The 27,915-nt window shown below is 35.2% G+C and overlaps 1 protein-coding gene across 1 annotated transcript in view; it reads right to left on the reverse strand.

Moving 5' to 3' along the window:
- The window catches only part of THSD7A (thrombospondin type 1 domain containing 7A), a 262,212-nt gene that overhangs the window by 78,446 nt on the left and 155,851 nt on the right, over positions 1-27,915 (reverse strand). The window contains exons 9-13 of the mRNA XM_085567407.1: positions 21,388-21,636; positions 19,680-19,861; positions 17,922-17,990; positions 13,930-14,085; positions 11,346-11,549 (exon numbers count right to left, since the gene is read on the reverse strand). Coding sequence (XP_085423533.1) covers positions 11,346-11,549; positions 13,930-14,085; positions 17,922-17,990; positions 19,680-19,861; positions 21,388-21,636 — 860 coding nt within the window. The remainder of the gene's footprint in view (positions 1-11,345; positions 11,550-13,929; positions 14,086-17,921; positions 17,991-19,679; positions 19,862-21,387; positions 21,637-27,915) is intronic.

Consider the following 27,915-nt stretch of genomic DNA (forward strand, 5'->3'; position numbering starts at 1 on the left):
TTCATTTGCTAATGTAGTCTTACTGAGAATGATAAGGAACAGAGAATACAAGTGTATTGATCATAACCAAGCAGAGTTGCTTTCTAGTGTCAAATAAGCCAATCAAATGTCATCTTGATATGAAAGAAAAAATAAGTTTGATGACAGGCTATGGTCCCATTGAGAATAAAATCAATATTAGTCATGGGACCAAGTGGGATCAATATGTCAAACCAATAGGCCATTTTAGCAGGATGGGGAAAGAAGAGGAAAAGTGCTGACAGAGCTAAAAGGAAAAAAGAGGACAGGGAGTACCTTGAGGATGAGATCACTTGAAAATTCACAGTGTATTTCTAAAAACACTTGTCAAAAGCACCAAGTCACCTTAAAAAGGTATAGCTAGTTCCAAGATCAACAGAGCATTCTCATAAACTTTTCCCAATCAAGCCACAATTCATATAGTGACAAATTTATATACAAATATGACTTCCAGAAAAAAAGATTAAGAATACTTCTTCTATTTGTTTTTAAAATGTTAAAGAAGCTCCAGTGTGTTTAAAAGTGAAGAAAAATCTTTTCGCAGACTTTAGAAATAGTGATGCTGTTATTTGAATATTGGTAACAGTAGGATTTAAAATACATGGATTTGAAAATGCAACATGCATTTATTGCAATGTGTCTTTTTGATTATTTAAAAAACAACATGCTTTATTAATCACACAAAATTATTGTATACTTTTTCACTGCTGAGTATTCTCAGCAAATTTTTAACTTCATCATATATGGACACATAGACTGTTGTAGCCTTTCAAAACGTATTTCACAGGTAAAAGCCTTTTCACAGGTATTTTATTGTAAAGTGCTATTTTACGCATTTCTCCCTCCCATCCAATAATGTCAAAATAACCTGGAGAACAAGTTCAGGAAGGGCAATGGAATGTCAATAACTTCAAACCAGTTTGATTAGAGAAGATATTTCTGATGTCCTGATCTGAACTAGATTATCATTAGGGATATGAGTTAGGAATAGAAGCATAAAAAGGAAATAATAGGCAAGAAAAGCAGTAGCATGAGAACAATTTGACAGTTCCACTAATGTCAGTAGAATGACAGTGCTCACTACAATTCTTTCAATGATTCCCTACACTGAGGTACTAATCTGCATATTTTCAGCAGCTACCTTAAATGGCCTGGTTTTTCAAGAAACAATACTTTCATTAACTTCAAGCTTCTCATTTCTAGCATAAACATTATCTTTAGTTAATAAATTTTATATATTTACGCTAAAAAACTACAAAAAGTTGCATCATAAATGGATTCATAATTACTTCAGCAATACAGTATTTTCCTGGAATTTGGCCACCAACAGAGTAATGTTCTTTGTAATGCAAAATCTTACCTCACAGATGAACAGAATGATTAATGGTCTGCACCTGACAGAATATTAAGTGAATTTCTCAGTTGTTCAATTATGTAATATTTCACTACTATACTGTGAATTTGCAGCAAGTTTATAAATGTGGATCCATATACTTTGTCATACCTCTTGCCACACAAAGACACATGTAACTCAAAAGGGGGTTTAAGAGAATGAGAAAAATTATTTTATATGGCAAAAGATGATTGCAAACATTTTCTTTGCATTATTCATCCAGCTGCAGCTAGTAAAGAGTTGTCACCCTCTATATAATCTGACAGCTCAATTCAATCACAGTTAAAACATAGGACCCAAGAGGTGTAAGAGAGATCACTGCCACTGTCATGTTTACACATTTCTGAGTAATGGTTTTTAAATTAATTTCATGGATGCTTTTGTCTGTGTCCTACTACTGGCAGATAAAATGCAGTCTTTGGAGAACACCTTTTTATCCATCCTGCAATGAAATCTCATCATTATGAGTGGAAGGCACAGCATGCCTTTAGGGAGCTCAGACTGTGAATTAATCTTCTCTTTTGGAAACATTTTCATAGTGTTTCTCCCAAAAAGACTAAAACTAAGCCATCCTTTTGACTTTTTCTTTCTCCTAGCCTCTACGTGTATGGATTCAGGGAAGGAGCTGTGAGGACAGCAACCAGAGGAAAATACCACTACATCTTATAAACCTACTCTGTGGAAGGAACTATATTAGCATTGTTGCAAATCAAAAAAATCCAGGAACACCTCTGCAGGTATAGGGACATTACAACTTCTCTACTCTGTTGTTAATAAGTTATTTAAGATAATGTCCCAAAGTCACAGAATTCTGAGAGATTTCATTGTATATTGACACCTACTCACAAAATAAACTATACCCTGAAAGTAAGGTTCCCTTTTACTAGTGGTTTTCTAGAAGCCTCCCATAATATAGAAGATGCTTCCAGCTTATGTAACTCTTTAAATTCAATTCTGAGGCATCCAGAACAAGAAATTTCATATAGTTTCTGCTTAGTATCTTTTCTCTGGAAAAAATTAATGAAGCAATTTACTATTTATAAAATAATATCAGTACCAATAAAGGATTTCCAAATAAAATTAGAAACAAACCTCTGATAATTCATAGGGCAAGATTTGCATACTTAATCCAGAAGTTAATCCTCCAAAACTTTATCAAGAAACCAAAGAGTAAATGTCAAAATGAAAGGTGTCTTTGTATAATGCAGTTTTTCTAACTATATAATCACATGCTTTATAAATGAAAATCACATGGGTCCCTTCCTCCTTCAGTTCACAGATTGGAAACTCCTTAATGGGGGGCTATTTGGCATTTTTAGTTTTATTCTCTTTGTTCAAGTCATGATCCAAAGTTTTATTTACCACATACTAATTAAAAATGTTATTAAAACAGAATTGGCATTTTTCCTAAGATCTTTCTATCATGACTATCAGACACCCACTAGCACAGCAATATTTTCAGAACACTGAAGATGTGGTGGGTCAGCATTATTTATATTTTGCTGATGCTGAACAAAAGCAGAGTAAAATTAAACCCTGAAGAATAGGACAACTAAGGTTAGTTGTTTCACAGATATTGCATTCATTACTACAAAATACCCACTTAGCCACCGAAGGAGATATATCTGTCTCACAAATAAGTGGCAGATTCTGTGGAGAAAATGTCACAATTAAATTCTTCCTTCTGATGTATTCATATAAGGACCGGACAAACTTAATTTCCTAATGTTTGAGGGCTTTCTTTTGAAAGCTAAAATATAAAATTTTGCTGTAATATTTCTTTCCAGTTTTCTAGTTTAAAACAGGAGTCAAATGATAAATAGTATTTCTGCCATGGATGCTGCACTGATGCTTGAAACTGCTGCTCTGTCTGGTGATCTCATGAGACAAAAGCAGAAGCAGACTAAAATTCATTGCATTCCAGCCCTAGAAGTTATGAATTTTCCTTTCTTCCCCATTCTCTGGCTTCTTATCCAGCCTTATTTTCTTCAGACACTATTCCTAATCTGCCACCTCACTGTCTTTTTCACCCATACCTGCCAAATTTTTTCCGGCTGCTTGTCAAATCCTCCCATGGGCTGGCCCTTAGCAGAGTAAATACCTCACCAAATTCATTCCTAATGCTTGTCATGTAGAGACATTTTATAACTTTGAGTTCTTTACTTGGTCTCAGAAAATTGCCCTGGAGGAAATCAGGGTCAAATCCTACCTTTCCCCAGATTTCAACCTAATTGTTTGGCCAGAACAAGTTTCTTTCTCTTGTCTCGCCATTCTTTGCCAAGTCCTGGGTACAAATCTCTATTTCCCTCTGCTAGAGTCGCGGCTATGTAGAGCCACAAACTCCCTGCACTCCAACATCTGAAAGAGATCACTGGGAACCTTGGAGAGACTGGTATAAATTGATTTTAGGTAAGCATTGTGTCTGAGCATGATTTAGTTTGAAGTTTCTTAAGTATTCAGTGCAGATGCTGCTTGTGCTGTGCACTATAGTTGCAAGAATTGCAAAATGGCACATAACATCTTAAGGCTCTAAGTGGCCCCTGGCACAGTTGTGAAATCAAGTATATTTTGTCAGATAAGGGTGATTTTTTTTATTAATAAATACTCAACACAAATTATAATCTATAAGAAAGGTCAGACAATGAGCCGCTCTAGGCTGGAAGTATAGAGAGTAAAATTCCTATTTATTCTGTCTCAATATGAGTAGCTCACGATGATGTCTTTATCCTCACCATTTATCAACACAGTGGTTTCACAGCTTTGAAATTTGGTGACATTTATCTAGAAAATGGACCATAAGTATGCAGGTTGTTGTAAAATATAAATAGGCCTGTGCAAAATTTTCTCAGATGGAATATTGATTCCATCAAACCTAGTCAGACTATCCTGTCTTAGAACATTTTATCATACAGATTATTGACTAATGCTGTGTCATATAATATTGTGAAAAGTGGTACTTAATGTATAGCTATATAGCATTATTTTTATATATAACATAATTAGATGCAAAATTATCTCTTCTAAATATGTTTTGTAAAAATATTTCAAATATTTTCTGGGTATAGGGAGTTAACAAGTTGACACACAAACCCAAAACTAAAGGAGTTCAATACAGTTCTAGAAATCCTGTTCCATAATCCATCCATAACTCCCCAACCCTCTTTTTCTTTCTTGTCTCATAATAACATAATTTGAAATGATAAATGGAAAAACTGTACCACATTAAATTGACATTCCTAAAGAAATCCAAATTGTTATGAAGTGCATCTGCAATTATCTTTCTCTATATTCTTACCATGATGAAGCTTGGAGTCTAATCAGAATTGGGTTTCTGCATTGCTGAATATTACACAAATCAAAATGCATGTATCAAAATCCCTCCCTTCTAATTTAGTCAGATACTGTTCTTGCAGTATCCTACTGGTTGCACCATCAAAAACAAAATAAAGATACTAAGAATATGGATAATATAAAACATTGCTCTCTCTCAGATACATTTTCAAAATATTTGCACTTTCCACTCCAGCAACCTCTGCTCTTAGAAGTCTAAAACTTTTATACGGGTGCAGCATTACACTTTAGATGTAAACTGGTAAAAATACACCAAACTTGCCTGACCAGACAGCCATATTATGATCTATTACACAAAAAAAAGATTTTGGTAATTAGGTTGGCCCACCTGTTTTCACCTTAATTATATTATTTATAGACATTAATGTCTCAATAGGCATTGTCCATACCAAGTGCAACTCTGTCTTCAATCATACATGATAAATTGGAAATAAGGGTCTGCTGCATTAATGTTAATTGTTTACTTGACTATGCAGAGGGAATAATGGTTTTGTTTTATTTATCCCTTTAACTGAAAACATCATGTCAAATTACAGGCAAACTATTAAAGACATGAACAAAGAAAGTTATGTATTTAATTATTTCCATATAATTAAATTACTACATGTTACATAAATACTAAAAGCATCAATTCTTTTATGAAACTCAGTAGTGACATGTCACTTTCCTAATATCAAGATGAGATACAAAAAGGAATTGGTGTCATCAATTAAATGTGACTTTTTATTGACAGAAAAGTTATCAATTATCAAACTGTTCTGAGACTTCAGTGAGGTAGTTTAAGCAGTATACTGTACTCTTGTTTTCCTTATATTCCATTATATTAAATAAAACAAATCTTCTTAAAAATAAATGTCTTAAAAATCCAGTGGTCTGAAACATAATGGCCTGAGCATGTCAGTTTTAAGGTCCTTTAAATTCACTGTATTTTACCCTAAGAAATTCGTAAATATACCAAGCATCCAAGAAATCTATTTGGTAGATGATTGTGTTAGCAGAAAAATTCAAGGAAAGGAAGGACGAGAATTGGTATAAGTTTCATAGCCTATTTGTTTACAGTGAGGAACAAAGTATGCATCTTACATTTGATTTATATGCCTCAGATGGTCATCCAAAAAGCTTTCAGGAGCAAAGAAGAGTTTAAAGCAATGCTGTTATGATATTAGCTAGGAAACAATATTGGGAAATGATGACTAATGCCAACATAACCAAGTTCCTGTAAGCATAAGGCACTATGAGCTCAAAGGAACTGTCATTAGCTACTGTATTTTTCTGCTAATTGACTGCTGAGCATTGGCCAGATTTTGATCTGGGTTTTCTTACAGTCATAACTGAATAATTCAATGTAATTTGAATGTGAATCTGGCTCTTCGTTCTTTATAATGAACTAAACCATAAAGTGACACAAAGTGTCACTTCTTTTCTAAATAATCATCATAAAATCCAACCAGTTTGATGATTTCTTTATTCAATGCATAAAGCTGAACAATAGAAATGTCAGAAAAATAGATTCTTTATATGCGGGCACACCTATAAAATGCCTATGCTCAGGTCCATTGAATCTCTTATTGTTTCCCATAATGAAAATAAATGACAACCAGAAGACTGCTCTGTTAGCATTTGATTCAAACCATAAATATAGAGAAAGACCCAATTCTGAAACCAGCCAAAATAATTTAAATAAAAATTGTTGCACCAGCAAAACCTCAGTTTTTCCTGAAATTTATTCTACATATTTCATTAGATGCTTATTGTAAGATGATATAAAGCCACAACCAAAAAAATTAAGGAAGGAAATTGAGATATTGACCAGGAAACTATAAAAGAAAATTTAAACTAGATGAAAAAAATTGTAAGATTTACTTTAAAATAAACTCAACAAAATAGAAGAGGTATTTCAGAAATAAGTATTTCTAACTCTTGAGAAAAACAATAAGGCAAATAAAACATAAGATGCTTTATTGCCGAAGTATGGAGTTTTTTGTTAGTCTCACTAGCTGAGAATAAGCACAGATAAAGGACAGGTATCCTGGAAATGCCCTTTGTTCTGTTTTGGTCACTATAGTGTTCAGCTCTTGACAAAATAGCTAAACTATTGGTTTAATATTAATATTAAATATATTAATATTAATATATTTAGCTATTAGACAATGTGTCTAAACAAAACAGACTTTCTACTTTCTATATCTTTTAATTAATACCAACACTACTGCTTTGTCTCCAGTATTGCAAAACTGGTAAAATCCTCACATTTACATCAGAAAATACTGATATCTGTGGTGTCCGTCTCAGAAAAAACAGACCTGTGTCACCCACCTCCATACAGGTCCCAGAGAGGAATTTGTGGCACTCAGCTACATCATCATGCACCTCTGCCTACACAACTTCAGCAGCAATTCTGATACTTCATAGAGTTGTAGGAATTTGCATACACACAAAGAGCCTTGATGTTGCCATGGCTCCTTCTTCCAAGACAAGTGACTCTCAGCTGTGAGGCAGAAGATGGCAATGAGTCCACTCCTGTCTGTCCCCTCTAGAGCTACCATAACCAACAATTAGTGAGCTCCAACAAGATCTCGAAGAAATCTGTGCTTCAAAAGTGAGATCTGTTTTGTCTGGAGTAACACATGGAGCAGTACAAAGCCCAATATGCTATAAAGGCTGTAGACCAATGTATTATTTACAAATTCTTAGAAAATGAGCAAGTCATTTCAGATGACTGTGTGAGGATCAGAAGTACACTCCAGCCAATGCCAGTATCTGAGCTACAGCCTTCAACCCAAAGAAAAAATGAAAAAATAAGTGAACAAGAATTTTAAGGCATTTCATCAGCACTTAATATTACAGATTTTTATGTCAGAAATTATATTTCCTTATAACACATGAGTAACACAAATATGTCTGTTAACAAAGTGGAGAAGCGGCCAGCTTTCACACTATGGACTTTAAATAATGCAGAGATATGTTTGAAACTGTATTCTTCACAGTCATAGCTACAGAGAAATAGAACAAATTCATCTGTTCTAAAATTACTCTTCTGTATGTTAATTGTTTTAATACACTTAATAATAGGTAGTATGCACATGTGTGTGTGTATGTGTATATATTACATATACAACAAAAATATTAATATCAATTTATTTTTAAACAGTCACTTTAGCATTACCAAAAGTTAATCTGTAGAATGGAACATGAGCAACAGATGTTATTAAAATTATCTATACAATGAAAGCATTCTGATCACTTTTTGTCATGTCTGGGAGCTTCCACAACCAAAAGGTGTTTTATTCACCTAAAAAACTCCTTTGTAAAATTTCCTGGAAGATTTACTAACAATATTTATTCTGGAAATGTTCTTGCCATAGTAAAAGACTGAAGTTCCATTTATATAATAAATTACATCAAAGTTAATTATAGCCTCCGCAATGACAACCTGGGGAATGTCATGTATTTTTCAGCATGAATGAAAATTCTGATTACTGCCATCCGCTGTGGAAAGAGTGACAATCACAGGCCTCCAGCAATAAGATGGGAGGATAACCTATTGTTTGCTGTTGTCTCAAAGGCTGTAATGGCTCTTATCTAAACACCAAAATGAAGAGAAAAGCTAATTCCAATTATATTAAACAACTTCACAAACATTGCTGCTTGATTCTAACTGAGAAGCCAAACATCCAGGTCAAGACATATTACCCCAATTAATCATGCATTAGACATATAGAACAATGCAACCATGCACAGAAAGAGAAGCTACTAATCAGTGTTGGGTTTATATTACATTAAAGCTACAGAGCTTTATCCATCTAGGGTACAGTGCTTAATCAGAAATATCAGCCTTTTTCATTTTATAAAGCAGAAGCCAAGGGCACAATACGCTCTTTCTTTGAATACATTTAAGTCCCTTCATTTCAACCCTTCCTATCCAGGCACTTTAAGAATTAAGGTTGGCTCAATACCTAATAATAATAATAATAATAATAATAATAATAGTAGTAGTAGTAGTAGTAGTAATAATAATAACTCTTTAAGAGACAGAAGATAATACTGCCAAGCAAAGATTAGTTTAATTTGAGTAAGAGGAATCTTATGCAATAGTTAATGCTTTCCAAACTGTTTTCTTTCAGGGTCACTTTTACCTGTAAAACTGAAATTCCCTGTGTGCTAAGATCAAAAATATGGTAACACATAATTATTATATCAATTATGTACCCTGTTAATAAAGGTACAGTATTTAACTGACAGCCAATGCAGACTTCCCCAAGAAGTGCTCAAAGAACACCGAATATCACAAATTTCTTATGATTAATAATTTTAACCATTATGTTTCGACAATGGAAGAGAAGCATTCTCCAAACTTTTTTTTTACTGGAACTAGCCTGAAGCTATGGGGCTTGAAGCAAAACTTGCCTGATTGCAAAGTGTTGCTCTCGTATTTTGCAGAGCAGAATCTAGATGCCTGCAACAAGTGTTGAAGGCCACCATGGATATTCTGTTGACTGCCAGGGTAAGAGGCCAAAGTGCAAGATGGGAACTACCTGGGAAGAGGTGGTGGTGTTTAGAAAGTATCTAAGAGTTGTCTACACGATTTCTAGTGGGTTGGTGCTGTGGGAGGCAAAGTAATAAGATGCTTGAGCAGAGTCAGTGTTGGGGGGAGATTGCTGAGGTTGGTGGGTCTTTGCTTCTACTGCATCATGCTAATCCTTCTCAGGAGAGAGCGAAGAAGACACTTGGTATTACTAGTGAAGTACACGGAAGATTTTTTCTAAAGGAAGGAATTTCAAAGAAGAAATTTCAAAAGAGGAGCTGGAGCAATTCATTACGTTTCTCTCCACTGCTTTTGCACTCTCTCAAACGTAACTGAACACATATTTTTGTGACTGGATGAATGGGTGATCAGATCTTTACAAAACAAGATATAATTGCAATTTGTTTTCTCCTTTCTTTGAAGCTAAGCCCACAACTCTTTAATCTTAAAGACTGATAGGCCAAACCTTGACTTCTCACTCTTTCTGAGGCAGATTACTGATATAGGCAATGTATAAGGTCATATATTAACAGCAATATATAATGCTATATAATTCAGAAAGACAGAGAGGCAAAACCCAATACTGGGAGTAATAAAGTTAAACACAAATCTTCAAAGTCAAATTTAGCCAAAACCAAAGTCCATGAAGTGCCAAGGGCAAATCCTTTAAGTTTCAATAGAAAATATCATATACATAAAAGACATCTCAAAGTTTAATGGATCAATTGCATGCTCCAAATATACAATAAGTTATAGTCAATATAAATTACTATATTACAGTTTAGAAAGAAATTAGGTTAGATGTATGAGAAAACACAATTCCTCAAAATAAAGGCAAGCCAAACTAACCATAATCTAGTAAAGCAAAAAATAGTATTTTTATTTTACAGATTTTAAAGTGTCTTCACAATTATTTACGAAACAGCTTGATTTACAAGGAAAAGGCCATTTTTCATCTGAATATATATACAAAAACCCCTGCAAATAGTTTCAGTGCTGTTGCCAAGAAATTATCAAATTGCAAAGGGAAATTTTTTGAGTTAAGGACATAGAATATGCTAGATTGAATATTGGAATATTGTAATTCTAGGCTAATCTCTTTCTGAGCTATAAAAATGGTTACTAGTTCTCTTAGGTGTATGCAGAAAAATAAAGCTTGCATTCTAACTCAAAGCATTTCAATTTAATCCTCAAAACTCAATTACAACCAACAGTCTTCAGCATGAAAGCTGAAGATTTAAATATCTCTATAATCAGTTCTTATTACTTCTGACTGATCTAATTTCAAAATATTTTTTGCAGCTGTTAACACTCATCAGAGGTGTCCTCTTACTTATTTCTCTGTTGGAACTTAGAAGCCGCTTGCCATACTACGCTGCAGTTAATACAATTATTTTAATTTATCTGCTGCTCTAGACTTTAATATTGCTAATGAATAAAGACTATTCTCACAATGGTAATTCATGAACCTTCAGTAGATTAAAGTATTCTGTAAGCAGCTTTCAAAATTGGCTTTTATGCCTGTGTCATGCAAGATCTGTTTTGTCTCACAGAAGATAATTGAATAATGGTTGTAATTTTTTTGACCTTTTGAAGAAGCAAGATAGCTTGGACTGTCAACCCAACTCTGTAACACTCATCAAACCATCCTTTTTAATAAACATATTATTATTTTTCTTCCAGCTATACTGCAATGCATCTTACTTTACTCACATTTTATTTGTTTCTAGGCTCAGAGGATCAGCTTTGTTAGTGGGATTACATCAGGGAATTCAGTCAAGCCACTGCAGGCATGAATCTGATCTACTGGCAAACAATAGCCGTATTCTATTTAATTTTCTCTAAGTCATTTTCTGAAGCTTTGAAACCGTGCACAGTGTAGGTGAGGGAACTTGGTCTAGAGGTCTTACCCTTCCTCTCCAGTATTAATGGACATTTATATCTATTCCAGACAGCTTGGTTTTAAGGATCAAGAAAGCTGAGAATAACCCTTTTGGACCACATTTTAGTATCTTCACTCTAGCTGGTGTGGGCTGTAGGAAAAAGCATCTGCCTTACCATCACTGTTGATGCAGACGACAACAGGAACCTGTGTACCAGGGCCACATGGCTTTTCATTGTCAGGAATGCATTCCTCCAGCCCCGTGATTCTCCAGTCATAGCAAGAGGGCTCTTCACATGGGATGGCTTCCAACAGGTGAGGGCAGTTTCCTGTTCCTCCTGTAGGCTCATTGGTGATGCGACGTTTCCTTAGTTTAAAGCCTGAAATATCCACGAAAATAACAATTTAACTAAAATGTGAGGCACTTTTTATCTGTCTACACCTGAGTGAACAGTTCTGTTTCTCTTCTCTGTAAAACATACCACAGACACTCAGCAGAACAATACATTTTAGATAATTGGGTAGAAGAACTCAATAAAGAAGGACTAGAGATAAAGTTTTACAAGTTTCAATGTTTTGAGCCTCCTCAGGAGGCTTTGCCTTAAACCCCTGTTTATCATAGTCATGCATACTCCAGGAAGGAGACAGGATCATTTCCTGAGCATCGCTCTTGCAAGACCCATCTCATTTTATAAATCTTGACTACATTGCTGGGTTACCATTTCTCAAATATTCTGTTTGTTTTCTTCTCAGATATGTTCCAACAGAAATGGATCATCAAGTGAAATCAGCTTACAAACACTCGTTCCCCCTCCAACCCTCCAAAATAAAATGGAAGAATAAAAGGACAGCTTGTGAGAAAAAGAAAAGCATGAAATAAACTCAAGTCCTGTGACTACATTTTTAGTAATAAACATCACAATATTCCCTTTCAAGCATCTAAAAATTTCCTTAAGACAACTTAAACTCATTTTGGAATGGACAAACTGGTGGGCATTTATGGACTGTATGATCTTCCAGGTCAATGCCAGCAACCAAAAGCAACCCACTCTCCCCTTTCAGGATGGCTCATTGAAAAAAAAACAGAAAAAAAACAGTCAGACAAACCTAACCAAACTAAATGGATTCAATAAATAGTTTCTCTTTTCACATATTTTCACTGTCTCTTTTGTTTTATATCACTATTCAGGCAAGTTAGTAATATACAGATTTTTTTTTTTTGTAAAATACTACATATAATATACTCTGTCATTTCTACCAAGACACAAACTAAACAGGAGAGTTTTCAAACACACATGCGCAAGAATTGATTCTTTGAAGATATGACTCTTAATTAAATTATAGTAAGTATTTACTTTAAAAATACTTTTCCATTTTTCTTCAGTTGCTGTTTACTTTTTTCTAAATTGAAGAGTTCAGCCAAATTATGTGCAAAAGGTTTTATTAAGCCTGACACAAAAGGCTGATATAATTTCAAAAATAAAGAACTCCAATATCTACAGATACAAAGGATGCAAATAATCTGGAAATACATAGAGAGACATGCTGCTAAAAATGGGAGTGCCTGTACAATTTTCACATCATTCTCTCAGAAGAACTGTCAATGCAATTGTAAAATAAAATGTAAGAATTTCCAGATAAGAAGAAAACATTGGCAGTTGAGAAAAGATCCCTGCTCATGCATGCAGGGATAAAGGCTGGCACAAAGTACATCCTAATGTATTTCTATTAGACAGATGTCCAAATCAGTCTCACAAACCTAAACTTTACCCATGAAAATGTAGCAAATCTTTCAGTGATGGAATAGGAACTGAAATAACAGACTTCTTGATAGCTGTACTCAGACAAGACTTAATCTGATAGATTTGCACACTGAACTGCTTTTTCCTTCTTGAACTGATCAAGGTTGGGTCAGAGTTCCACAAAACAACTCTGCAAAACTTGTATTACTGCTGCCCAGACAGAAGTGTAGCTGGCAATATGCCAGAAATATCCAGCTAAGCAAACATAGTAATCATAGTTGCTCCTTCCAGTGGACATATGTGGCTGCCCTTTCTTACGACTGTTTTCAATCAAGAAACCAAGTCTGTATTCCCAGTTCTATCAGATAATAATTTTGCAGCAATGACTAGGCCAGTTTTTCTCATTTACAACCAGAAGCCCACAGACTTCTACCGTGAGGTCCCTGTCACTGTATTCTTGCTTTCCTATTTTGATGTCAGGGTACTACAATCTGTTCTGAACGGCAATAAGTTGTAAAACATGCTGAAATTGAAACCAGCACATATGTCGTAAGTAAAACAGCCTCATGTATCAACAGGGAATGGTGCCATCCCTTTGCCAGATCATGCTTTACAGTCTAATGGTGAATTCTTAAGCTATTACTGAACTGTAAATCTTTTTATGAGTGCCTTTTATGCTACACACCTCAAAGGAGGCTTCTGTCCTCCTTTTGAGATAGTACCAAAGTTGTAATTTGAACACACAAACTGTATCTCTTTCAATCTGATAGGAAGGTTTGAAACTGGAATTGACCTGTAGAAACCCAAACTGACCTTGAGAGCCGAGTAAACAGGCTACATTTTTGCTACCTTTGGTGCAACAGTGATGTCAAATGTAGTCCTAATTCAATGACTTTATTTTGATGCCCAGAGGCACTACATATACACATCTCAGTACAAAATTTAGTGTGCTTACATAACCTAGTGACTTTGAATAGTAAATATCACCATTAAAAGGCTCTGCTGAATTTTTACATACCCTTCTTGGCCTGAGGCTCATCACAGCTTTCATAGGTACATGGTCCCCAGGCTGACCATGCCGAGGTCTCGCACTCTGTAGGACAGGGAACATGGCACAGCTGGGAGGTGCTGGGAAGAGGTCCTGTACACAGTTTACGGTCTACTGGCCTTGAAGCTGTCGAAACAAAGTCAAAATATTTCTCATATGTCATTGGTCATAATCCTAATACTCAGCTCTAAGTCAGAACCATCCTTTAGTCAGAAAGGCTGCTATCCCATCATTTCAATCTGATGACATGATGGAATAAAAGCCTGCCTTGAAAAAAAATTGAATGGAAGTTAGTTTACTCTTTGCATGAACAAAGCCAAATCTCATTACGTGGAGACAGGAAGACTGTAGATATTGCAGTACCCCCTTCAGACCCAGTCCTTTCTTTTGAGGAGTAAATTATACCACCATAATTGTTCACTTTTCATTCTACATAAATTTGTGTCCTGTTATCTCATTACTTCTTCTCTTAAGAAACTGAACAAAAAGCTGCATAAATCCCTTTGCACTTGTATATGTAAGCTATATGATACTATAACTTCAAAGGCCTGGCTAATTATTATTTAAAAGATTATTTTTAAGCTTTAACATGAAACACAGCTAAATTTTTGGCAAAAACTTTTCTTCTTTTACTCTAAAGACCATCAAGTGCACACTCAGCAGTTAAGATTTGTGCAGCAGCAACTTTAGTTCAAGAAAGGCTTTGTTTCAGATATATACATGGTTTGTATTTGCTATAAATATCTATAAATATGTATACATAATGTATATATGTAGTTGTAAAAACTATACAGGACTTTTTTTAAGCGTTATTAATCTATAGAGACACATGTGAAGGCAGAGCCTTCTGTTCTTTAAAGATCAATAACTTGGGCAAAAATCATCCTTCTCCTTCCAAACTTTATTCTTTTGGCTTTCCAGGTAATATAATTAACAGGACAATTCTATAAGGTGCCAGAGTAAGGCACAGAACTCTAACTGATAATGTACCATTTCATTGAAAGGAAGATATTAGTTCTCTTCCATAATAAAGGACTTGACAAAATATTACAGTAAGCAGACAATATTTGCTAGAAGTCTGCCAATATTATTTCACTTTGGTAGATTGAGAAAACATAAAATTCCTTAACTTAAAACACTCTCCTTCTATTCAGTTTGGTTTTTTTCCTGTGGGAAGAAGTTACATCATTAATTTTTGCCACCGCTTTTAATGGAAAGACTCTCAGAATAAATACAGTATATGACAAAATATCTGTCTGGAAAAGAAGATCAATAATCACTTATGGAATGTGAAAGTAAACACCAGGCTGTTAAAGTACAGTCAAGCTTGTAGACATGTTTTCCATTTAGATTTTCTAAGCATGTGGTCTTTACAGTTTCAGAAAAAGCATCCAATTCTCACTTTTTTAAGGGGAAAATGGAATGAAAAATCCTCACCCTACTCTGGTTTTCAATGTGGCCTCCTTTGGCACAGTTTTACAATGCGTTGGTCCATATAATGAAGGCAGATAGTGGTGGCACATAGTCATTTAATATTACTGTCTCTAACTTACCAATCTCTCTCAAAAAGAAAAAAAAAATAAAGTCTAATATCCCAGCATTAGCATAATGTATGTTGAAATTAAATTTCATGACATATCATTGAATTTTACAGTAATTTTGACATGCACACCTAACATGCATGATAATCAAGATAATAAGCATATTTGGTGTAGAAAATGAATACAAGTAAACATAATTTGCCTGTTGAATTTGTATTGAATAGTTTCTAATAAGAAAAAGAAAAAGAGTAAGTAACTGCTATCTATACATTTTTAACCTTTATTTAAATGGGTAATTGCCCAAGTGGGACAGTTGAAATTAAGGGCCAATCAAACCCCTTGAGACACAGTCTTGCTTCAGGGAATAGAGAAAGTGCTCTGAGGAATTCCATGCTTCATCTCTAGCCTTCATCATGATAAAGAACTTGCCATCACACTTGTTCAGGGAATTTTACTCAGAAAAATAACAAAGATCTTTAATCAGGAATCTTTCAGCAATAGCAGTTTTTTCATACCACAGATATCAATAAATCTTTAAATATGCCAAAATGCTTTCCAAATGCTGCTTTTAGACCCTAAGTGATGTACAAATGTTATCTCTTATATATTGCTTTTGCAACAAAAAAATTCAACCATTGGACAGAAAAGTTCTGTTTCAGGTTATTAAATTTTTGTTCATCACTGAGCACTTTAGGATGAATTTCATGCAGGATTATTCAAATTCTTTTCTTAAGATGACAGTAAAAGAAGAAAACAGCTTTGCCTGGGCATCTTATGACCATCTTGTTTCCATGAATTTAAATTCATTTCTTTCAGCATCACAAAAGTATGATTGAACACAGGGTTTGATGCTTATTGTTTAGCAAAGACGCTCTGACATAAGAAGATACTGGATGCATATATTTACAGTTTAAAACCTTGTCTTATCTCTGTCCTTTCATACTCTCTTGTGTCAGCAATAAAGATTGTTTTTTATTCCTTGGAAGTAATGTTGAATGCCGACTGTGTGTAATATTACAAGATCTATGTGAAATTTGACCAAATTTTGGGCCAAAAATAGAAAGAAAAGTTAATGCATTTAGATAATCTCCCTTCCTCTTTCAGTCTAACCAATAAATTAGATTCAGTTTTCAAGGGATTTTAGGTTTGAGGCTAGTAACCTAAAAAATAAAGTAAGATTTAATTATCCATTCCTCAAATCATCTTCTATATTAGGAAATTTTAGCTGAATATATTTTATACAATTGGAAAACACCTCTTTGAATACTGCATTTTAAAAACAACCAAAAAGGAAAAGAGCAGTTTTGTTTTTATGCATTGGCTATGTTTATCAAGATATCAAACCCTCCATCTTTCTCTAAAGACCCTCAAGAGACTAGTGCCCAGTAATGACCAGGCTGGCAAAGAGGTTGAATTTGTATGTGACTGTATCAGTATAGGGAGACACAATGTCATATTTCTCTTTCTGATCATTTGCCACACTGGTTTCATAGAAAACAACACAAAGAAATCTTTTTCAAGTACTCTCACTCAAAAAATCCCAAGAAAAACCCAAGCCTAAAACACATTATGGCAAACAAGTAAATAACATATTTTCTTCTCATTTTCTATAATGGTGAATCCTCTCCTCAAAACACATTAGATAATTCAGAACATTATGCTCTGATAAATGGTACAATTCCACGCATGTAAGCAGTTCCCCTGTATTTAATAGGGCAATGAATGTGTATTTTCAGATGTAGAATAAATTTATGCCCATAAAGGAACGTTCCTCTTCTTTATTCTACATCGAGGGTTTTAAAGGTACTCGGAATAAGATGAAACAGTCCACCTCATATAGTAAAAGGAACTTCATGACTAAACCAGTTAAGTAGGTGAACAGTGATGAAACAATTTGAGCCAGTGACAAGTAAATGGCAGAATGACTGTGGCCTCCAGGAACTCAATTGTCACTGCTTAACTACTGCAACCAATGCTCCTTCTTCTTCCTACTGACCTGAATAGTGTGAGGGATTATGGTTCAGCTCAGTATTAGAAGTTCAAATTCTTACTGGATGCCTGACTTGGTGTTTTAAAAATACAGAAGGGACTGGAGACAGCGGCTATGATGAAAGCTGAAAAACAATTCCCAATGCTCAGAAGTGAGGGAAAAAGCAAACACTAGCTGAACGAGTTCAGGATTGGAGCAGGCAAGTGTTCCATCATCCCAGCTGGCTCATGAGCTTCATTAGATTGAATTTTGGCCTGTCACTTTCAAACTGGTCTGAAATTTCCTGAGAATGCTCAAATTCATTTAACTATTTCAGAGCTGCATAAACATGTTAAGTGAACACATATAGCAAACAAAGTCCCCCAAAGGGGCATCACCTCCTTTGCACGCTCTTAACCAAGAGGTCAGGTTGGAGGCCTTAATTTACCTACCTGTTATTTCAAAAGTGATTGATAGCAGAGGTGCAGCACTAGCCTTCGACTTGCTCTGTGACTGACTTTCTGAAATAACAGGGAAACGCCACCATGAGTATATGAGAACAGAGGTCTTTAAAGCAGCCTTACCAAGATTACAACCAACAGTAAACTACACTGAGATGAAGGCGTTTCCCCATAGCATAGTCTGGTGGGTGTGTGTCCTGGTTTTTTCCCATCCTCAAATTACTCATTGTTTTCTATTCTATGAGGGAAGAGAGAGGGAGGATGAGAAGAGCAGCACCTCTTCTGAAAATCTGTCCCCCAATGTGGAAACAGCCCAGAGCTCCTTTTTAAACTAAGAACCACTTCACTCCCAGTTTGAGCTCTTGAAAAACTGTTCTCATGTTTATGCATCCAAAGACTAGTTACATTTTAATCAGCTTTCAGGAGCCTGCAGAGATTACCTCCTGATGGGCTCCATGTATTCCTGTCACAGTTTGATAAGGGTAAATTTCACACACGCCTAATCTGGCGAGACTTCACAGCCTACCAAAATCCTAATCATCATTCTGAACGGTAAGCTGCCACTGATTTTATTGTTACCTCTCCTTAGCTGGGAGGTTTTTGTAGCTCAGACTACAGCATAGGCATCTAAACTTTGTTCAGCAGAGGCGATTTACTAAAAGCCCTTGGGCAGAGCTGATTTGCATAAGACAAAGAGGCTTGAAAGCTTCTTCTTTAATAAATACAGATGTGGGGCTTCGGAGCTCACAAGTCAGACCCTACTGATCTGAGCAGTCATGCTGAAATGGATGTTGGCATTAACATTCCCCACAAACTCTACCGCTACGGCAAGTTTGAGAGTACCTTTAAACCAGCAGGAACCTCACTAGTCTGCTGTCTGGCCAGCCCTAGACAAAAAATGGTATTATGTAGGATTTGCATATTGATGTTGTTTTTCCTGAAGTATACGGCTGTAATGTGTATTTGTATGAAATAGGTAGAGGATATAATTTAATTTAAAAGTTAAATATTAAATGCATTTAGCTTAATTCACTGATTTCTGAATCTATAGCTCTGCATTACTATACAGAAGTAGATGTAAACTACTCAAGTGCTATTCTAAAGCATGTAGACTACCAAATGAATTAAAGATTTTGTATTCTAAGCTATTCTCTCTTTTCTTAAGAAGCTGTACAGGCTTTAACAGTGACAAGGAATATTATCTTCTCTCTTTCAGTTAGGTAAATAAATCCATGAAATTTTATTGGCTCAAAGATCTGAAAGCTACTTAAAAACTTGACCAAATCAAGGAAAAAAAAATTCCTTGCAAACTACATCTAATAATATTTTTACATCTTTCTATATTGAGCTTACATGCCAGAATTGACATATTCTACCTGCAAGTCAAATAGCACAAGTTCATCACACAGATGGACACACAGAAATTTACAGTAGATGAAAAAAAACAAATCAAGGACTTCTGATCCACATTTTCATGTTCTTTCTTATGGAAAGGTATCCTAGACAGTATATTTCAGTAGACACTAAGAAATAGTAATTTGTAGGAATTTTTTTTTATCTATATTTGCAGCATAGAGAATTAAATTTCTGCTACTGCAATTAAGCATTTTCATCTGAATTAAAAAATAGCAGTAACTCACAAGGTAAGGAGGCACTCATGACAGAAGACAATGGAAGCTGCCAAAGAGCTGTGGAATGCTGACATGCTCTGATTTCACACTAATTTCATTGCAATTGAATCAAATTTACCTTCTTTATCCTTGAGTGTATTTAGGTAGGCGAGGAGATTTTCGTTAGCTTGCACACAGTACACCTCCCTGGTCTGAACGCCACCTCCGCACAGCGCTGTCTGATTTCCTCGCCTCTTGTCCTGCTGGCTGAGGAGAGGATCCACGCGGCACTCTGCCCACTCGGTGGTGCGCCAGCCGTACCTGCATCACATTCCCTTAGTCAGGTCTCCAGAAATCACGGAGCCATTCTACACAGTATTAAATTAGACTCGCTGAAACACCTCAGTACCTCACTAATTTCATCAAAGGCCTGAGCACCGCAATTTCTTGCACACAAAGGTGCATTAAATCTCGCATTTTATGTGTATAGAAACTTTTTTTGTATTATTTATTTTTTAAAATCATTATTCTTTACGAGGATCTTTTCTGTTTAATTCCTGAAACATACCACATATATAAATATTTTATTTGAGGGACGAAACTATACAGGGACATCTAGTCCATGTTCAGATAACTTTCAAGGCTGTGACTCTCAGCATTTGTTTAGAGCTTGAGAATTTACATAAATAAAATCCAAAATACGAAAGAGATGTGAATGCTGAGAAACATAAGAGCCAGAAAATGAGGGAAAAACCTCACAATTCCCCCTCCCTCCAGATAACCCAAAAGCCTACTGTTAGCTTTGAAACAAAAGTTTCTTTTGGATAGCAAGGTGAAACTATAATTGCATTTCTTTATTATGACTATAGAAAGACTTTTCAGTAAGTTCTCTTTTTCACTTCTTTTAAAAGGAAGATCATTCTGCAGTATTGAAGCATCCCTGCTGAGTACTGATGAATGATGAGAAGCTGGAAGCTTCCTAATCAGTGAATACACAGCAAAGAAGACCTTTGACTCACAGTTAAAACCCCAATTGGGATTATGAACTGCAAGAAATGCTACAGAATTCCCTGCCTAACAAGTACTTTAAGGCTAAATAAAGCAAAGGGCTTCCTAATGCAGCTGGAGATAAAGAAAGATGATATTTCAACTATTAAATGAAAAATATATACCATAGACAAAATTCTTAATATCAAGTGACATTTCTCCAGATCCTATTTTTAGTTTGATAAAGAAAAAACACAGTTGGAACTTTAATATTAATTTTGATTAGATAAGGATTACTGCAATATCTTGAATCGTAAAGTGGTCACTGTCATTTCTCCTAAACTTTATTTGCTGTCGTGGTTAGCCTCTCCCACTTCCCATCTAGGGCCTTTGTTGTGCTGAGTACAAGTCTCACTAAAACAGTCTGCTAGCTTGTAGCTAACCAGATGTTTGACACCCCTTTCCTCTATTCAACATTTGGTTTGCAAACAGACAAGAAATTCAGTAAACAACGATTCTGATAGAAAAGTTACGTAGGGAAAAGATCACTGACAAATCAACACAATTTCATCTTGCCTGAATCTGCGTATGTGCAAATATTGTCTTTTAAAAACTGAAATGAATGAAAAGAAAATATTATTATTCCTGTACTTAGAGAAGGAACTGGTTACACTACAATGGGAACTATTTGCAGACTTTGGGCTTTCAAGAGCACTGAATAAACAGGAATAAAGAAAAAAAGGTAAAGTCCTACCTAATATTTCTTTAATAATGGTTTGGTCAATATTCCATTACCAACCTTGTACACTTCATTGAAATTGCTCATTTTAGTAACAGAGAAGTGAAAGGAACCAACTTACGTAATGCAGGGTGCTACGCCGTCTCCTTGAGTAACACACTGCTCTGCTTCTTCTAATTGTGGGCATTCACTCTCACTGCCAACAGGGAGCTGCTTAATGGTCCGTGATCTTGTACGATTCCCTTTAGGGGTTGTCATGTCAAAGCAGGTTTTGGAGCAGGGGGTCCATTCTGACCACTCTGACACCTGGCACTCCTTTGTGATCACACAGGACTGAAATGTGATGGGCAGCTTTTCCTGATTGCAGAAGCTGTAATAATAGAGTGTTACAGTTTTTATCACACACATCCACAGACAGTCATGAACGCCTACAGCAAAAGCAAAAAAAAAAAAATATTGCCATATCTGTGAAGAAAATTAAAATCTAAGCCTTCCTACATGTATGGAAATATAACAGAGGAAATATATACAATTTTCATTTCTTATTTTTAGGTATACTCTTTTTTTTTTTTTTATTTTTGGAGCTATTTCCATGTAAGGGAGAATTCAAAACCAAGATGACTAAAGGTGTTTTTTGCAGAGAACTAAATACTCAGTGTCATCTTCTCCTAATTTCCGGACTACAAATGGCTTAAAAACACAACGGCAAACATACTGATGCTTGGTCACTAAGAACTTATTTTGTCTATAGTTGGTATATTGCCACAGTGATGCCTCATGGTCCAAACAGGGAATGATCTCTAGTCTAAAGTGAAGTCTTCCCTGTTACCAATAGTACTTATTTCTTGTTGCTTCTGAAGTCCATAATTTAATTCCCATTTTTTTATCTGATTGCCTCATTCAAGTATTACATAGGCTGTCAGCAAGATTTTCTCCCTCTAAATCACTCTTAATTTTAAATTTTATAGACTAGAAACGAACAATACAGTTAAATGATGCCTCACTTCACATACTTGTAAAATAAAATTATTTAAAATTAAATATAAAACAATGATGTTCTTAAGTTCTTGTAACTGGATTGTAAACATTGCTAGGGAGACAAGCAAGAGGTAAAGTGAGCTATATTTATTTCCTTATTTGATTATTAAAACCATGCACCACTTGCAGTACTACATAAACACCACCAAGAAACTGATACACTAAGTAACCACTACACAATCTCTTTTCTGTTATGCATAGTGTCATATTATTTTATGAGAACAAAGATAACTACAACTAAAAAAAAGAAGAGTCACACAAGCAAATTAGCTGCTGTTTGTTCTTTTAACATTTGGTTTTCTTTAAGCAAGTCAGAGAAACAGTGAGAGCTAACTGGAAATGGCCACTATCAAGAGTTTTCCTTCATATTGCAGGCATCAGAAGAATATGTGTTGTACTCTAATCAAGTAAGGAAGGGAAAAATCACATACTACAAACTTTATTTTACCAGAAGAAACAAGCAGACTGATTCTAAATCAAAATCTAGCAATGTGTTTGTTAAACAAAATAGTTTCTTCTGAGTCTGGTACTAATGCTACAGATTTGATCTCTACAAATAACTGAAAGCAAAGCTTACTTTTATGTAAATCTCTCTGCATTTTTTGATGGACTTATGTGCCTTGTTTAGTCATGCAGACTTGGGATAAATCTTCTCACAGGACAAAAGGCAAATGAGCAAGTAACATAACAGAAAATAAAAATAGCCAATTAACATTCATTTCATGATACTGCCCAACTCACTAGAAGTTCTGCACCAAACATCTCCATGCCCTTGACTAATGTCTAAGTACACATTATATGCAAATTTAACCATTCAAGAAGCACAGAGAGGACATAAACAAGTCGTCACTATCAACCCATATAGTTGTGTCCAGATAATTGCTTATAAAGCTTAAAGAAAAGCATGAGCTACATAAAAATGCTGTTAAAAGTCAACAGAGCAGACTGGATACAGGAAGCAGCAGCATAGGGGTAACATGCAAAATCTGCAGCATCTTGCTCTCAATCCAGTGAATATATTCAAAGGACAATGCCCCAGTTTTTTTGGAAGGGAAGAAGGAATTATACATATTGAAATAAAGGCTGTGGTTTGAGAAAGTACCATTTCAGACAATAGATATAGTGGGGAAATTAAGCTTAAGGTACAAAAGAACTTAAATGACACAATGGAAAGAGAAAGCAATCCCAATCACATCACAGGGGATGAATAGTCCCTATTGCTATTAAATCAACAATAAACCTATTCCTGACCTAAAAGACATCGATTAGATAAAAGAAGTAAAGAAAAAGGCTGGTTCAAAGGACAACTTCAGAACATAATTACTGCTCAACCTCTTCTGAAGACATGTGGTCAAGAATTTGTGTCTACTCACGTTCTGCAGCCTCGTTTGTGCTTCTACAGCAATAAATAAAAACCAAATATCACTTAAGAATTGGAGATAGGAAGGTCAAACCTAGGCATTTCAAAGTAATTTATGGGATAATTAAGGCTAAAGACATGGGGAGAACAAAGGTTGACACAAGCCTCCACATAAGCCTGGAGCAAATTACACCACAGTACCTGTGTACAAATGAGAAAGTTGTGCAATTGAAAGAACTCTCCTCGGTCAAAAATAAACTTTAAAATATGTGAAAAAATTAGATTAATCAAGAAAAAAAAAATCTTTCTGAGGCATCTAAAGATCTATTAGAGAATGAAAAATACTTTTACAACTTAAAAAAATCAGGAAAACTTGATTTTAAAGTCCAATGGCTGATATAAGTGTTTATAATCTCAGTCTCAAAAGTTGTTTTTTAGGTTGTGTAGAAAAGTCATGGAAAAGACCATTAGAATTTCCTCCTCTACAAATTTGAGTAGAAAAGAATTGGGGCTTTCTGATAAATTTTTGCAATAAATAAAGCTGTGCATACGGCATTCATGAAGCCAAATGCATGTAATGCATGACAGCAGGACTGATCTCTAAATTCATGCAAGATGAATAGAAAAAATAAATAGGTTTTAAGCTAGGCAGTAGGACCTGCTGAATGAGTATACTCCATTAATATATAACTTGTACAACAAAGATATTTTCTGCTTTTGCTGGTGTTTCATCCATATCAGACTGGACTAGTAATTAGAAAGAAGAATTAATGAGAAAAGATGAAGAGCAGCATCAGAATGGCTGTGAGTTTCTAACTATTAACTAACTAATAATCCATGCAGTTGGAAGCCTGCCTTGGCAGTAGCAAATGGAGGGCAAAAATGGAAAGACAGCAAGTACTCAGTCACACTATCCCAAGATACCCTCTGGTTTTCCAACAAATTATGAATTACAGACCTTTGGAACACAAGATGAATCTTTGCACTGAAGAGTTTATAGCGTTCACCTCCATGAACTAATATAAATGCATCCTAAAACTTGATAAGATTTTGATACATACATCATTTTAGAAACAATGCCTTGCACACCTTTTCTACTGACCAATAACTGTAGATAGTTATTTTTGCATTAGAAATGCTCAGTTAATTTCATTTTTTGACTTCAGGTCTTGCATAAGTATATTTGCTTTCTCTGTGGCATTTTTGAGCTTCAACACTTCTATAAGATCTTTCCTTGATGGTCTCATTGTTAGGTCCAAGAGTCCTCTTTCACTTGGTCTTGTTTTATTTGAATACAGTTATATCCTGCAACTACACATCCTTCTACTCTATGTACAACTTTGAGAGGAAAACTGGTCTGAATTTGAAGACTGTTCAATATTCATGCTGAGGACACTTTTAAAATATCTGTACATTACTATATTTTTATATATACTATATAGATTGTTATCTATAAGTTAATGGAAATAGGAGTCACAAACATGAGGTATAAGAAGACATAATTTTGAAGTTGATTTTGTGCTTTTCTTGATACACTGCTTTTCATGCTCAAATTTAATAGAGCAACAACATGAGGTTTGCAATTTAAATCTAAAATTGAATAGTGAAGAACGTGTTCTTTACAATAAATTCAATTAATTCACTCAGTACTGATATTTAACAAGAACTGCTGTTGATTGGGTTTGACTATAATGTAAAGTAATGAAGCCCAGATGGCAAAGTTAATGCAAGTTAATAGTCTCTTCAATAACTTTTGTCTGCATTATTTTGCCTCTATTCCTTCACCATTATCAGCATTCAACTTTGGTTTTCCCATTATCCACGTTCAGCTTTGATTTTCATTAATGAAATTTTCACAGTTACTGTTCCTTACTTTCATTCACTATACTCATTCTCCCAGAATTCTGATATATTTGTTTTTTCTTTAGCTGATTTTCCATTTGATTACATACAGAGATTTCCATTATTCTGAAATTAATAGCATGGCTACGGTTCAGGAGATTGATGCCAACATAAACTCTTGGCACTCAGGGGGAACAAAAGACAGGGCTTTGACTGCAAAGGACTTAAATGAAAATTTTCATATTTTTAAATTGAAAACTGTGACTTTTTTAGATCCAAGTTGACTATTTGATGTAGCAGTGGATTATGTCCATGGGGTCTTGGCTCCTGTTACTCTAGACTTCTTTGTACATGTACCCACAGATCTGCCCAGTTGCTCCTGTCCTGGCACGACTGACCTACCCTTGCCACTGGTGTGGAAAGCAGACACAGAGACTGTCAGAGAGCCAGAGCCAGTGCAGCCAGCTTCATTGAGAAACTCAAAGGACATCTATATCATCAGACACCACACAAAACCTAGGGAAAAATGGCATTCTTCCTCCTCTTGGCTCTCTCATACTAAATAGTGTCACAGTGATGAGATAACACATGCCTTTCAAGATCAGGAAGAGCTGTGGAGTCAGAACTTGTCCTATCTTCCTTTTGGGAAGGAACTTCATTTTTCTTTTTGGAGTTCTGCTTGCATTCTCCAAAGCAAAACCCCAGCAACAAAATACAATTAAGTTTTGAACAAACAAGACTGACTGACTGAATGAATGAATTAAAAACTTTAGAGGACTGAAGAAGATACAACCAAAAACTAGGCTATCTGCCTGGAAGAAACACATACTGAATATCATAAGAGGAGGTTCAGCAGTTCAGCAGAGAAAGGTAGCTGCTTCTGAAGGTCTCAGATCAAAGGACAATCAACATTTTAAGGAAATCCAAAATTCTTTAACAAGTTTTTGAAAAGCTTAATCTAAATCCTAAGAAAGAAGAGCAAGAACTACCTGGAAGATTTTAAAAAAAGTCCACAGTGGACTCCCTCAGAGCAGAATAATTTAACTATTTCCTAGACAAAAAGTCCTGCACACCATCAGGTATCTCCCACAATCAGCTACATCAAGAACCATGAGATTTTCTCTTGAATTCTTGCTGATTTAATGAAATATTTCTTCATTGAATGCCATTAGAAAAATGTTTTCCAACCTTTACCACCAGCCACAAGATGAGAACTGCTGATACACAAGCCCATTTCACCAAACTCATTTGCAGAAAGACTTGGAACAATAATTAATTATTTGCAGAACACCAAAACTACATGTTAGTTTAGCACTTAAAAACCAAAATTACACACATACACAAATACAGAGAAGTAGGCTTGCAAAGGCTGAAATTTTTGACAGAAGGTCAAACTAAAATTAGTGGAATCTTTTGGAAGAAAGCAAATTTGTGTTTGAAAATAGCCATTGTAAATCACACTAAAACAAGCTACAAGGCTGGGCAGCATCCTTGAGAGACAACCTACAGGCATGCATGAACGTTGGCCAAACTCCCAAAGAATCCTTAAGGCAACAAAAAGAATTTAAAGCTGAAGCTGAGTATAAGCATATTTTACTTTTCCCAGTGGAGAGAATATCAGCAGTTTGCTCAGAAATTTTTTTAAATCTGCTTCTCATAAAAGTAATTGTACAGTGAAGAAAGGGTTAAAATCTGTACCACACCACTCATTAGCATCACATCCTAGAAAAGCTCAGGCTTAAACTGCTGGGAAATCTGGTGACCCATGGGCAGACCCACAGCCTAGATGCTCACACCCTTAACAGGTCTACCTTGCAGAAATGATCTGGTTAGGTCAGAAGGTCAAATCAACCTTTGAATTTTAAGGACCCATGTGTGCAATTTCATGCTTTGCAGTTTTAGCTTTGAATGATCACACTCATGGGCAGGAAGCCTGAGGAAACACAACAATATTCATACTGAATATTAATCCTTTGCATTATCTGGAATTAAATCCAGATCTTAATATTGTATGTGGAGTATCTTCTCCTTGCTCTTTATTTGACCACCGGGAACCTTAAGACATACTCAGTATGAGTAAGAGGGATTTTGGAGTTACAGGTGCAAGAATCAAGCACAATGTTCTGATGTGCTGCAACAAATTATTTTCCTTGCTGTGTTCTCCTCAGAGTTCATACAGCTTGTTGGATACTTCAACCGCTGAAGTAAAATAATCAAATTAACTCTATGCCATTCTTGGACCACAAGTATAGTGGATTTTAAAAGAGACTGTGATAAGTATTTTGCCTAAAGAAAAAAAAAAAAGGATGTTTTCTCATAAATAAAATGAAATTTTAAAAAATTATATTTAATATGCAGGTACTAGACAGCAGGAATAATAATAGAGTGATTTTAATCCAGAGCTTCAAT

The sequence above is a fragment of the Lonchura striata genome, chromosome 2 (genome assembly GCF_050655825.1).
Source record: "Lonchura striata isolate lonStrDom1 chromosome 2, ASM5065582v1, whole genome shotgun sequence".
Lineage (NCBI taxonomy): Eukaryota > Metazoa > Chordata > Aves > Passeriformes > Estrildidae > Lonchura > Lonchura striata.